The sequence below is a fragment of the Perissodus microlepis genome, chromosome 1 (genome assembly GCF_051167445.1).
Source record: "Perissodus microlepis isolate ML-2025 ecotype Zambia chromosome 1, ASM5116744v1, whole genome shotgun sequence".
NCBI lineage: Eukaryota > Metazoa > Chordata > Actinopteri > Cichliformes > Cichlidae > Perissodus > Perissodus microlepis.
In genome coordinates, this window is record NC_140461.1 from 29,525,148 (window position 1) to 29,537,324 (window position 12,177).

Genomic DNA, 12,177 nt, shown 5'->3' on the forward strand with positions numbered 1-12,177 from the left:
TCCAAGTCATTTAGAAGATATCAGTCAGTCTTGCCCCCACGGCTTTACTGTGTGAAGAAGATTATAAAAAGGATCCTTTGAATTGTAAAACTGTCTTCCATATGACACCCTTTAGCGAAGATTAACACAGTGCATTATGGCTGTAGCATCATTTTCCTTACACTTTGCTGTTATGTAGGGACTTCGCAGTAAAATATTCTGTTTGGTATATGAGCTGTATTTTATCCACTTCCTTTAATGTATTCTAATAGGTGGTGTAAGATAAATATGTAAATCTTTGATCCTTTGTTTTACAGGCATGCTAGTGGTCAATGTTACTTGGAGAAACAAGACATATGTGGGCACCCTGTTGGACTGTACACGGCATGACTGGGCTCCCCCGAGGTAAGATGCATGGCTCTATGCAATTCTTTATTATTATTATTATTATTATTATTATTATTATTATTATTATTATTATTATTATTAGAGAAAGCAGGGTTTGCATACTATTACATTTACTCTCCAACATTTGGTGCTCGGCCTCTTAACCTTTTCATATTCTATTTGATATAAATGTGCTGTAGCAGAGTCAGGCTTGAGGATATAAAACCTAATGCATCAACTTGCCACTGGACCTACAGAGTACATGTTAGTCCTTATGTTGAGCCTGGAGAAACAGGATTCATTAGCAAACAGCTGATGTCCCAGGAGGCAGTAGTAGAAGATACAAAGATACTCTAATTAGCCAGATTGCAGAATCCACTCAGTGAACTGACAGCTTTTCCTCAACGCTGTAACATTCTTTATCACAACGGCTGCAATTTCTTAGATCACTGTTATGTGGGTGGTAGCATGAGGTGTTGTTGTAATTTCTGGGTATTTGCCTTTGTTATGCAAAATACACAGTGTGTGGATTGTACCAGGCACACTCGCTTTCATTTGAAACACCTGCACTGTATCTAAATGTAAATATAAATCTATATTTGAAATGCATGGTTAAGTGCAACAGAAAAAAATCAAATGAAATCAAGGATAAACCAGTGCTAATGGAAAACAAGAGGCTGTATAACACTAATGTATCACAGTATATTACAATAATGCTCAGTACATGTTGTTTGCTGTGCTGCATTTGGACTGAGATAATCTTGCATTTGCAGCACAACCACATTAGGGACAAGCCATGAATAAATCAGAAAGCCTTTAACAGACTGAATGTAAACTTGGGCTTGTAATGTGTCTAAATTCCAGTACCAGTCAGTCTACCGATATATTCACATCCCCTGCTGAGGTTGAATTTTTTTTGGAGAGACTTGCAGGGGAAGCTGTGAGTCATACCAGCCCTGTGTCTGACTTTGTCACAGACTGCTAACCTTCACTGCCGTGCTGAAGATAATTGCATTACTGTTATGGAGAGATAAGGCCAAACTGCTATTTTAAGTATTTGAATGACTGCGTGTTTTGATTACCAAAGCAGCTCGAATGTTCATGGCTGTCTTTTCCAATGATGCTTACATGTCTTTCATTAGGAATGTCATGTTGCTTTGTTTAAAGTGCTTACTCGCTTGTTCAGCACCAAATATCAAGTTTATTATGTTACAAGAGGAAAAAGAGGGGGACAATAGTGTATCTATTTTAGTATGAGTGACATTGTTTATTGTAACTTTAACTCTCCGCCATTATTGTCTGTGCCATTAAAGTTATTACCGATGGGACTAGATAACCTTGTATATGACATTGCAAGTGAAAATATAAACAAGTCATCCTCATAATAGTTTTAATATTGGTCTGGCCAAGCACAACCCTACAGCTTGTTTGTGGAGAGATTAAAAAAGAACAAAAAAGAAAGCTTTAAAACCATTGCTTTAAAGGTCCTTAGAGAGCATTACAGTTGCCAGAAACTGACCCTTTTTTCCTAGTAATGAGGGCAACAGCGGTTTGCCTTCCAGATACAAGTGCGTTTATCATAAAATCATTTGTGACATCTTAATTACACACGGGTGATTTCCATTAAGCGAAAACAACTGACTGCACCGCTGATGAGATTTGTCATTTTTCTTGACAGGCTGTTCTTGTCATAAAGCCAATTATATTTAGAGTAATTTAATGGTGTGAAATAATAAAATGAAAGTTGAATGAGGTATTGATTGAAGTAGTATTATTAAGTTTCCACAATGTTAATTTTAAAAAAAATCATTAGTTGAATTTCCTTTATATTATGTACCCATAATGTTGATAATTGGCACTTGACAATACAAATCTAAATGAGATATTTTAACACTGTTGCAGGTTTTGTGAATCCCCTACAAGTGATCTGGAGATGAGGAATGGTCGCGGTCGGGGTAAACGAATGAGACCGAATAGCAACACTCCTCTCAACGAAAACAGCAACTCATCAGACAGCAAGGGCACCACCAATAATAAGACACGCGCAGCCTCTAACAGCAAGGGTCGGAGGGGCAGTCAGACACCATCAGAGCGCCGTACCCCACCAAACAGCAACACCGAGGACATTAAGGCCAGTCCCTCTTCAGCCGGAAAACGAAAGACCAAGCCAACCTCAGACATGGAACCCAATTCCAGTTCAGAGGACACAAAAGGCAACAAACGCATGCGGACAAATTCCAACAGTGGAGGGGTGGGACCTACAGGCCTTCCTATCCCTTCTATTAAGACTGAGCCACTTCCACCTCCCCTTGATCGTAGCTGCCCTTCCCCTGTTCTTATTGACTGCCCACACCCTAACTGCAACAAAAAGTACAAGCACATTAACGGTCTCAAGTACCACCAAGCCCGCGCGCACAATGATGATGACATTAAGTTGGACTTAGATGGTGACAGCGAATATGGGGAGGACTCAACTCTCCATCCTGAACCAGGAAACTGTAATGGAGCATCTATCTCTCAGAAAGGATGCCTGTCTCCAGCACGTTCAGCCACTCCAAAAGGCAGGAACTTTGATGCTCAAAGTCCATCTCCATCTCCTGGCAAGTTTGGTTCAAAACAGAGTAAAAAGAAAATTGCTGAAACGGATGCTGAAACAGGCGGTACACCGATGGATGGGTGTGAGGATGGGCCTTGCCTCACAGATGAGGCTAGTAACGATGGTATAGATGATAAGAGAGGATCGGAAAAGTCTAAAAAGGCTAACACAAGTGCAAAAACAGATAAGAAAAACTTGAAGTCACCACGGCCAGTTGGCCCTGGCCCAACAGCAACCCAGCAGATTTACTCTTTTCCTCCTGGAAACCCAAATTCTTCCCCGGGGCTTACCCAAATGATGCAAGGAATCCCTAAGAGTCCCCAAATGAAAGGCACACAGCCTAAACCCCCTGCCATTGGAGATCCTGCCTCCAGTAGCTCCAAAGACAAGAAGAAGAAAGACAAAAAGAAAAAAGATGGTGGAAAGGAAGCTGATAGCCCCAAGCCTCCAGGAAAGGGAGGAAAACTGGAGGAAGGAAAGCTTCCGTACTCAGAGCCTTGCGATCAGGGGAATAAGGGGGAAGGGCTTCTTAACGGCTCGTCAGAAACTCATCAAAGTCGCTTGGCCAGTATAAAGGCTGAAGCCGACAAGATTTACAGCTTTTCTGACAACGCCCCAAGCCCATCCATTGGTGTTGCCAGTCGAATAGATGGTAGTGGGATGCCACAGACTCTCACGCCACTTCACGTAGTGAACCAGAATGGCGCTGACAACTCTTCAGTCAAAACCAACAGCCCAGCATATTCAGACATTTCAGATGCTGGTGAAGATGGTGAAGGGAAACTAGAAGCTGTTAAAGTCAGGACAGAGGACCAAGCCATCAGGGAAAGTGTCAAAAAGGCACTGTTTCCAAATCAGACACCCAACAAAGATTCTCCTTACTATCCCGGGTATGACACTTATTACTCACCCAATTATGTCAACCCCAGTCCTGGTGGGCCCAATCCAGGTACAACAGCTGCCGAAGGTCAGGTAAAGATTAAAAGGGATGATGAGCAGGATCAAGTTGAGGAAAAAGTCAAGGTTGAGGTTCATGAAGATCGCAAACCTGACAGCACTGCTCCTGCACAACAGCAGCAGCAACCCTCAGTCATCCAACAGCGATCTAACATGTACATGCAGCCTCTGTACTACAACCAGTATGCTTACGTCCCTCCGTACGCATACCATCCTGATCAAGCCTACCTGATGAGCACCAACCCAGCCTACCGGCAACAGTATGAGGAACGCCAGCGACAGATGGCTGAGCAGCATCGTGCTGCTGAGAAGAAGTCAGATGTGGCCATGAAAGAGCGAGAATCTTCCATGAAGGATGAGTGGAAACAAAAAAGCCTGATGCCGCCGAGCCTTTCCAAAACCCCAAGTCAGTCAGACCTTGGAAAGGCGCAGCAGCAACCAAGCAAATCCAGGGATTCCCCCTCTGAGCCCACCTCCAAATCCATGGGAACCATAAAGGGGGAGGACTCAAAGTCCCAACAACCTGAGGGACTAAAGATGAAGCTGACTGAAGGAGGTCACCATGGAAAGGAAGATCCCAAGCAAGCACTTGAATCCAGAGGTCAGGCAGGGCTGGAGCAGGCCATGTGGTTCAGACAGGTAAGTAGCAGTCCAGTTCAACAGTGCTAGAATATGTTTGTAAAACTTGTGATAATGCTTTGTCAGGTATGCGCCACTCTAGTATGGTGATAGTGATTTTAGATGACTTGGAGCTTCTTTTCTGCCCTTAGCAGTACCCTGAGAGCCAGAAGTCTCAAGCAGAAGATGAGCACCAGCAACAACATGCTCGATGGAAAGACCGGGAACATGATCGTAAATTGAAGGATGAAAGGCCCAGGCCCAAGGACAGTCAAAGTGGGCCCAAGGAGGACAGCAAAGAGAGCAGTGATCCCAGAATCACTTCTGAAGATCATCGTGCTATGAGCAAAGACTCTCGTTCTAATCCCCACATGCAGTTCTCATCACCACTAGCACAGCACCAAGGCTACATGCCCTACATGCATGGTTACCCCTACGGACAAGGCTATGACCCCAACCACCCTGGATACAGGGGAATGCCTTCGGTCATGATGCAGAATTACCCAGGTATGACCTTGGATTTCTTCCAAATACAAGCAATTATGAAATGTAGCATGAAAAAATTTGAATTTTTGCTCTTTTACTTTTTGCTAATGCAGTTTATGTAAAGATTCATTTGAGTTTATCATTGTTGGCTGAGTCTGTGAGGTTTTCTGATTAGTTGATTCTTCTTCTTTTCCATCATAAAAACAGCACTTTTTGTGTTGTTTCACTGGTAATTGTGGTAATATTTAATAGCTTCATGAAATAATTGCAGTCCTTTGGTACAGTTTGTTAGAAATGAAGCATGGCAATGGAGTAATTTTCAAGGCAATTACATGATTGAAGTCAACGAATGATTCTACTCCCTAAGAGGCTATCAATAAAATTACATGTGTTGAAAATGGTGTAGAGTGGGGAAAAAATTGCATTCACTTCATTTTGCAGGATTGCTTGCACTTATAAATACTAGTAGCATGGTTGAATTTGTGTTAATCCACACATTCCTGGAGGATCTGATGTAAATAGCCCAAATATTATAGTCTTTATGTAGAGTAAATAAGAGTAGTGTTTTTATACCAACGTGGATGTCAGTGAAGAGTACGGATGAGAATTGATAAGAATTTAGCGATTCTGATTTTATTATTGTCTTTTGGGTTCTCATTCGCTCTGTTTTTAGAGTCGCCACCAAAATTACATTCATGCAAATGTATTGCATGCTGTGGGTCAAATGTTTGTGCGTTTTTGTTGAAGCTTTTACCCTCATTGCTGTGATCAGTGTTGGAGTCGTGACTCAAAGTCATTATTACATTTTATTTCTTAAAAGTAATGCACTACATTACTTAATTACTCCCAGAGAAAAAGTAATTTATTATACTATTCGTTACATTACTTTAATGTCACTCTGTAAAATAGTTGAAACTCACCGTTTTATAATCAACATTTAACAAAATAAACCTGAGGCTACAACCCCACACACCAATGAGAACATATATCTCTAAGACCTTTCTCTTAGTAAAAAACAAAGCTGACCGCACAAAGCACAGAGGAAAGCCAGCACAAAAAAGCAATCACCGCACTGATTCTGCTTTGGCAAGTGCAAGAACCAGTAACTGGGATCGATAGGGGATAGCCAGACTAACAATTCCAAGGAATTGGTCTACTGAGAACTCGTTTTCTATGAAAACCGGTTCTCGATTCCCATCCCTAGTGAAGAGATATGTGAGCTGTGCAACTAAGTGGTTAGTTACCAATGTGTAACTATTGCATTGTAATCTTAACAGTATTTATCTTCATTTTGTATTCCATATGAACCTGAATATGTGGATCACTAATCTTCTTCGTCACTCTCAGGTTCTTATCTACCTGGAGGTTATCCCTTTTCCCCATATGGGAGTAAAATTGCTGGAGCCGAGGAAGGCAGTGACAAATCTCGTGCTAGCCCTACTGTCACCAAAACGGCAACAGACTCGAAAGCCCTGGACAACCTACATCTGCATACCAGCCAGTACAAGAGCAAATCCCCCACAGTAGGTGACAAGCCACCCCACGACAGGGAAAGAGAGCAGGACAGGGGAGCTTCGGGAGACAGGGATCGGGAGAGGGAGCGAGATGTGGACCGACCGCGATCCTCACCCTCCCAGCGGATCATGCCCTCTCACCACCACCTGGGATATCCCCTGCAATATGACCTGTCCTACGCCACAGGTAAATCAGTCATCCCATTTCACTGTAGATACAATGTTCACTTCTTTCAGATGCAGCAGACTATTAGAGTAAATTAAACATATGACCATCAGGTCTTCTAAAAACGAGCATAAGAAGGAAATATACTTTAACTGCTTGTCAGCCATCAAGCAGCAACCCCTTACTTGTACCCTCCAGCAGCAACTGACAGGGAGGCAAAACACAAGCCTACCGAGAGCAGCATTTTCAAACAAATGCAGGTGGCAGATAATGTGCGTCACACAGCAGCTCATCTTAAAAAAACTCAGGCAGCAAGTTAGGAGTACGTGCAGAGATGTAGAATGTCATTTAAAAGTAAAACTGTATGTTTCTTTGTCATGGCTTTCAGAGAGATGCAGGAACCTGTAAAAAAAACAAAACAAAAAAAACAAAGCCCTCACTTCTCTGTTGCAATCTAGTCAAATATGCAGCACTTTTAGCCTCTCAGCTCATCCATTCCTAAGTAGGTCCTCTGAGGACAACTGGATCATGGTGTTGATAATAGAGATGTTGAATGAGCCCAAGACACAAGTCCACTGCAGACTGCACTGACATCTAGTGGCAGCTCAGTCAAATTACAGTGAATTTGACAAATGCCTCTGTTCTTCCATTGCAAATGCGTTGCCTGTATTAACATTAAGTGCAGTTTTCACAAAAGGTTTTGATGTTAAATGTTTGTATCAAGCTTCTTTAGGATGTAGTCACTGTTAAATTGTATCACATTAACTCATAGGTGTTTCTACTATTTTGTCCACCTCACTTATATAAATAAGATACCTAATGCATAATGCACCAGAGTTAAACAGCACCACAAATTACAGCCTTTGTGATCAGCAAAACCTCAAGTAGAACTGAGTTACAAATGCGTGTAAAGTATTTTCTCCACACACTTTTTTTTATTGTAATATGTGTAAATAAATAATTCTTTTCTTTGTATCCTTCACAGGAAAACCTGACCGTCACACCTCAACCCTGCAAAGATTCATATGACTGGATCACATGAGAACAAGATCTCCCGGGTGTTACCTTTTAGACATCAGTTGAATGGTGTTTCTATCTATATTTTTTAGTTCTTCTGTCCCAAGGAAAGGCAGACTGTTGTTGCTGTTGTTGTTGTTTTTTTTCTCCCTCCCCCTCCTCTCGTTAAAGACCCCAAATTCTCCAAACCTTGGTCTGTACCAGAACTGATAATATAACCCAGGTTCAAAGCCATCACTCTGCCCTGTCACGCAGAGGAAACACCAACCCGCTGATTATCTAGTCTTTGCACTGTCAACAAATGCAATGCAAAAAGAGACTATTGGACTGCCAGAACAGCTTTTTGTTGTTGTTTTTTGTTGTTGTTGTTTTTTTCTCCTTGGACTGCATTGTTTCTTGTTTTGTTCTTGTTTTCTTTTTTTTGTCACATGCAGAAAGAAATTGGCAGGGGATTTTAGGAAGTTGGGTGGCTGATGGGAAAGAGGGGTCAAACTAAATTAAAGACTGTTTAAAAAGAAAAGAAAAAAAGAAAAATGATTTAACGTTGAAATTGTTTTCAACTCTGTCTTTGGCTTCTCGTATGCCATGAAACAACAGTATATCCTTAACTTGACAAATTTTTGGCTATATTTCGTGGGGAGAGGGAATATGGCAGCAGCTGCTTTCTTCAGAGACTTGAGAGCCTGAGACTGAAGTTTTTGTTTTTTTGTTTTCAACTTTCCATCACCGTTTCCCCATCCTCCTCGAACCCTCACGTCGTGTTTCAGGGATGATGTCGTCACGTTCTGCGAAGGGACCGCGTACACCTCAACGGAGAATAAACACTATTCATGTTTCCTTCACTTCTGCTCCATATCATTGCGCTCATCTTCGAATGTGTCTGATGCTGGTATCGGTCCCGTCATCTTTTCCTCACACCGCAAAGGGGTCACCTCCGTTTTTGCCACTCACTCAAACAGTGAAGCCACATTAGCGAGCAATCCGTTCACGGGACGCTCCGTCGTCACGCTCATCGGGCTGCTGGTGTGTGTTCTGTTTTTTTTTTTTGTTTTGTTTTACTGTAAGATTGTGCTTCTTCAAGCTTGTCAAGTTTTGATTGTTTCCTGTAAACAATGTGAAATTTCACCCATGTATTTTTCTGCTGTAATATAGACTTTTATCCTACTTTTATGTGCATAAATGTTTATATTTATCCCAGCACGCAACTGCTTAAAAAACTGTTAAATAGCTTTCACTGCTGCGTTTACCATTATGCGCTCAGATGGTCACTGTTGCTGTGGAGTTCCTGAACGTCTTGTGTGCTTCTTTATTTGCCCCCACAGGCTTTGCTTGACCTTAAACTTGGTTCACATCTCCACTCATCCTAACCGAGCAGTGCGCAGGTTGATTCATTGTAGACCTCTGAATTGCTGTCTTCCAGCTCCAAAAACAACAGTTCACGAGTTATTTCCGGGACTTCTTCAAATTTGGCCGCTCTCCCCTTCAGGGTCATTCCCTGGTGCACTTCTGGGCTGCTTTCTGCAATGCTTCTGATTTTACAACATTTAACATTAGGACACCATGAATTCCTGTCTCAGTAAGGAGTTCTACTGTAGCATGCTGAGGTGGAAATAGCATAACCTGCTCTGGCACCCAGCGCAATCCCTTGTTGAGAAGATTTGGCTCCCTGCAGCTTTTTCTACTTCCCCCAAAATAAAAATCAAGTCAAAGGGTGACTATTTTAACACATCGGTGAAGACCGCACGGGCACAAGTCTGAGCAGGAAATAAAGAAATGAATAAAAAGCAGCCATGCTAAAAGCCCTGCAGTGCTGTACAACAACATGACCTTGACGGGGAGATCAGGCAGAGTTTCACAGGTGAAGTCTTCAAACTCTGTGGTTGTACGTTGCAGTGACAACAAACTGGAACAAAATGTCATTTTTAGGTTAATATTCAGTGTGAAAAGGCTTAAAATTTCTCTTGGTGCTTCGCTTGCTCATGTGGCTTCACCTTAACACACATCCACTTCAGATTCTTTTTTAGCTTGTTTTTTTTTATATATATATATATATATATATATATATATATATATATTTTAAAATGGGTTTTTTGTTTTGTTTTTTTAACTAGCAGCTAGCTTTGGATTGGAAAAGTGAGCAAATGAGTCTGATGCCTCAGAGCAGTTTTAATTGTTACGTTGTTGCCTATGCTGGAAGGTCAGTTTATTAGCACATTAAACAGAAGAAAACTATTAAAAAATCCAGCTGTTACTCTTACAAGCATGAACCAATCAGATGTTCCAAAAAACAAAACAAAACAGGAAGTGTGAGCCAGTCAAAATGTGGAGCGACACGAACATCGTGAACTAAAGCGAAACGGGAGTCGGGAGGCTCAAAGCTGCCCAATGAGCTCTCTGCTTTCCTTTCAACCTCTTAACACGTGGTCCCCTTTTTTTTCTTCTTCTTCTTTTTTAATTTGCAGACGTGTCCTCTTGTACCAGAGTTCCCTCTTGGCTTTATAGTACAGTTCTCTTATACCTCAGGGGTTGTAAGTGAAATTCTATACACATGCTACTTGCATAGATTTGAGAGGGATTCGGTTTCTCTGTGTTGGGGGAGGGGCACATTATCCACTCTGGGCTGGATTTGATGTGCTGGTTCATTCAGGATAGGGCATTGTTAAAGGTTCAATGTGGGCTGTGGCTTATGAGCAGTCTTAATGTTCCTCTAAAGGATTATAATCTGAGTGGAATATTGACCATGTTGTCATTAAATTTAATTTTATTGATTTTTTCTTCCTTTTTTTTGGGGGGGGGGGGTGTCTATACTTTTAATGTTCCTATTGTTGTCGTTTCTGTTTCTCTCAGTAAATACTCTACACGGTCAAATCCCTAAACCACCAGTTAACGTTATGTCTAACACCCTCTGACGTCGGATGTTAGCTGCTTGTTGAGACACTATTCAGTTACCAAACTGCATCACTTCGTTCTGAGGTTCTTGGACATTCCAAGTAAATAAGTTGCCAGTGCCCTGTCTAATGGAGGCTTGCGAGGACGGTATATATTTTGACTTTTTACGCATTTTCAAGAAGAATGGCTGACATGAGTAAGCTGAATGTGGTGGTGTTTGACGTGTACTTAAATCTGTAAGGGTAATCTAGGCAGCTGTGATGTTGTCATTAAAAGTCAGTGGGTTTTTAGTACCAGCAGGCTGCATACAGTACATATAGTTTTATCAAACAATGGTTGTGACAAGTGCATTTGTTCTCTCTCTGAGAGTAGTAATGTTATCTCAGTAGTAAGCAAAGCCCAGTGAAAATCATATATACTAAAGTGTATGAAAAAGCCAGAAAAGTAATGTTTTGCTATCAACATATTGGAAAGTGCTTGGCTCTTGTATTTTGCAGGACTGTATTTGTTTCATGGTGAAGAGTATATTTATTGGCCAGCAGTTGTCTCAATTGGTGCCTAGTTGAACATTCTCCTGTGAAAATGCAGAGACACTCGCTCGTTTGTCCTTTCCCGACCCCGCCCACTGTCACGCAAACCCCCGCCAACCCGAACCCCATTCCCACACACCCCTTTTCCCAAAAGTACCACTTCTGGTGCTTGCAAGGATGTTTACAATGTCTTCATTTTCTTTCTGTGTGAGAAATTCAGATCTCTGTCCCCTCTCCTCATTTCTCCCTCCCTTCAGGAGTTTGTGTAAAGTGTACATTACCATGGTTCTTTTTTATACAATACTCTGTAACTTGCCTTTGTAAATTTGGGCTGGAAAAAAATAAATCTTTTTATGAGACAATCTGTCTTGGGAACTGTTTAATGGCTCGTGCTTGGTGGGTGCTGTAGATTTAAGCTGATTATACAGTTAAAATGGTTTTGTATTTATTGTTTACCGCCCAGGGACAAGGTTGACTGTAACGCAGCGTTCCAGCAAAATTCCTTGTCAACCTTGAAAGTCACATCATCGGAACAGGTTTCCTTTTGTCATTTTTACCAAGTCTTATTTCAGATGAGAGTCAACCCAATATGTCATGTAATATTTATATCCCATCACAAAACACAGAAAGTCCCCAGCATGTGTATGGCAAGTGTTTGATTTGCACGTAAATTGATTTTCCCATCCTGGGAGAAAGAAGTCTAAAAGCCTGAAAAACCTCTTAGCCTGCAGAAACTGCACCATGGCACACAGCCACATGAGTGCAGTGTCTCTAAAGAGACCACAGTCTGTCTCAGTGGGATCAAATGTCAGATTTTTGCCTCTTTCTGAGTTTTACAGCTGACTCGCACTGCGTGCTTGAGGAGCATACATACATTTAACTGGAATATATGTTATGCTCCTCTGGGAAACGCTTGCGAGCTGTCAACAGTTGAGTCTGTTGAGAGCGTCACTTTGCATATGTGCACACAGTGCTCAAACTTTATCTGCATCTGGTGCGACATCCATTCATATCAGGCAGTTGGGATATTTTTAGCTG

The 12,177-nt window shown here is 41.6% G+C and overlaps 1 protein-coding gene across 4 annotated transcripts in view; it reads left to right on the forward strand.

Annotated features, from left to right (window-relative positions):
* Positions 1–11,501, forward strand: part of znf609b (zinc finger protein 609b) — a 79,075-nt gene extending 67,574 nt beyond the window's left edge. For 3 of the 4 annotated variants that reach the window (XM_084940371.1, XM_084940226.1, XM_084940156.1), the window contains exons 4-8: positions 297–384; positions 2,269–4,558; positions 4,690–5,044; positions 6,371–6,724; positions 7,689–11,501. In XM_084940371.1, the coding sequence (XP_084796497.1) occupies positions 297–384; positions 2,269–4,558; positions 4,690–5,044; positions 6,371–6,724; positions 7,689–7,732 (3,131 nt within the window). In that variant the 3' untranslated portion in view covers positions 7,733–11,501. The remainder of the gene's footprint in view (positions 1–296; positions 385–2,268; positions 4,559–4,689; positions 5,045–6,370; positions 6,725–7,688) is intronic. The other variant, XM_084940299.1, reaches the window with a different exon arrangement.
* The last annotated feature ends 676 nt before the right edge of the window (positions 11,502–12,177 follow it).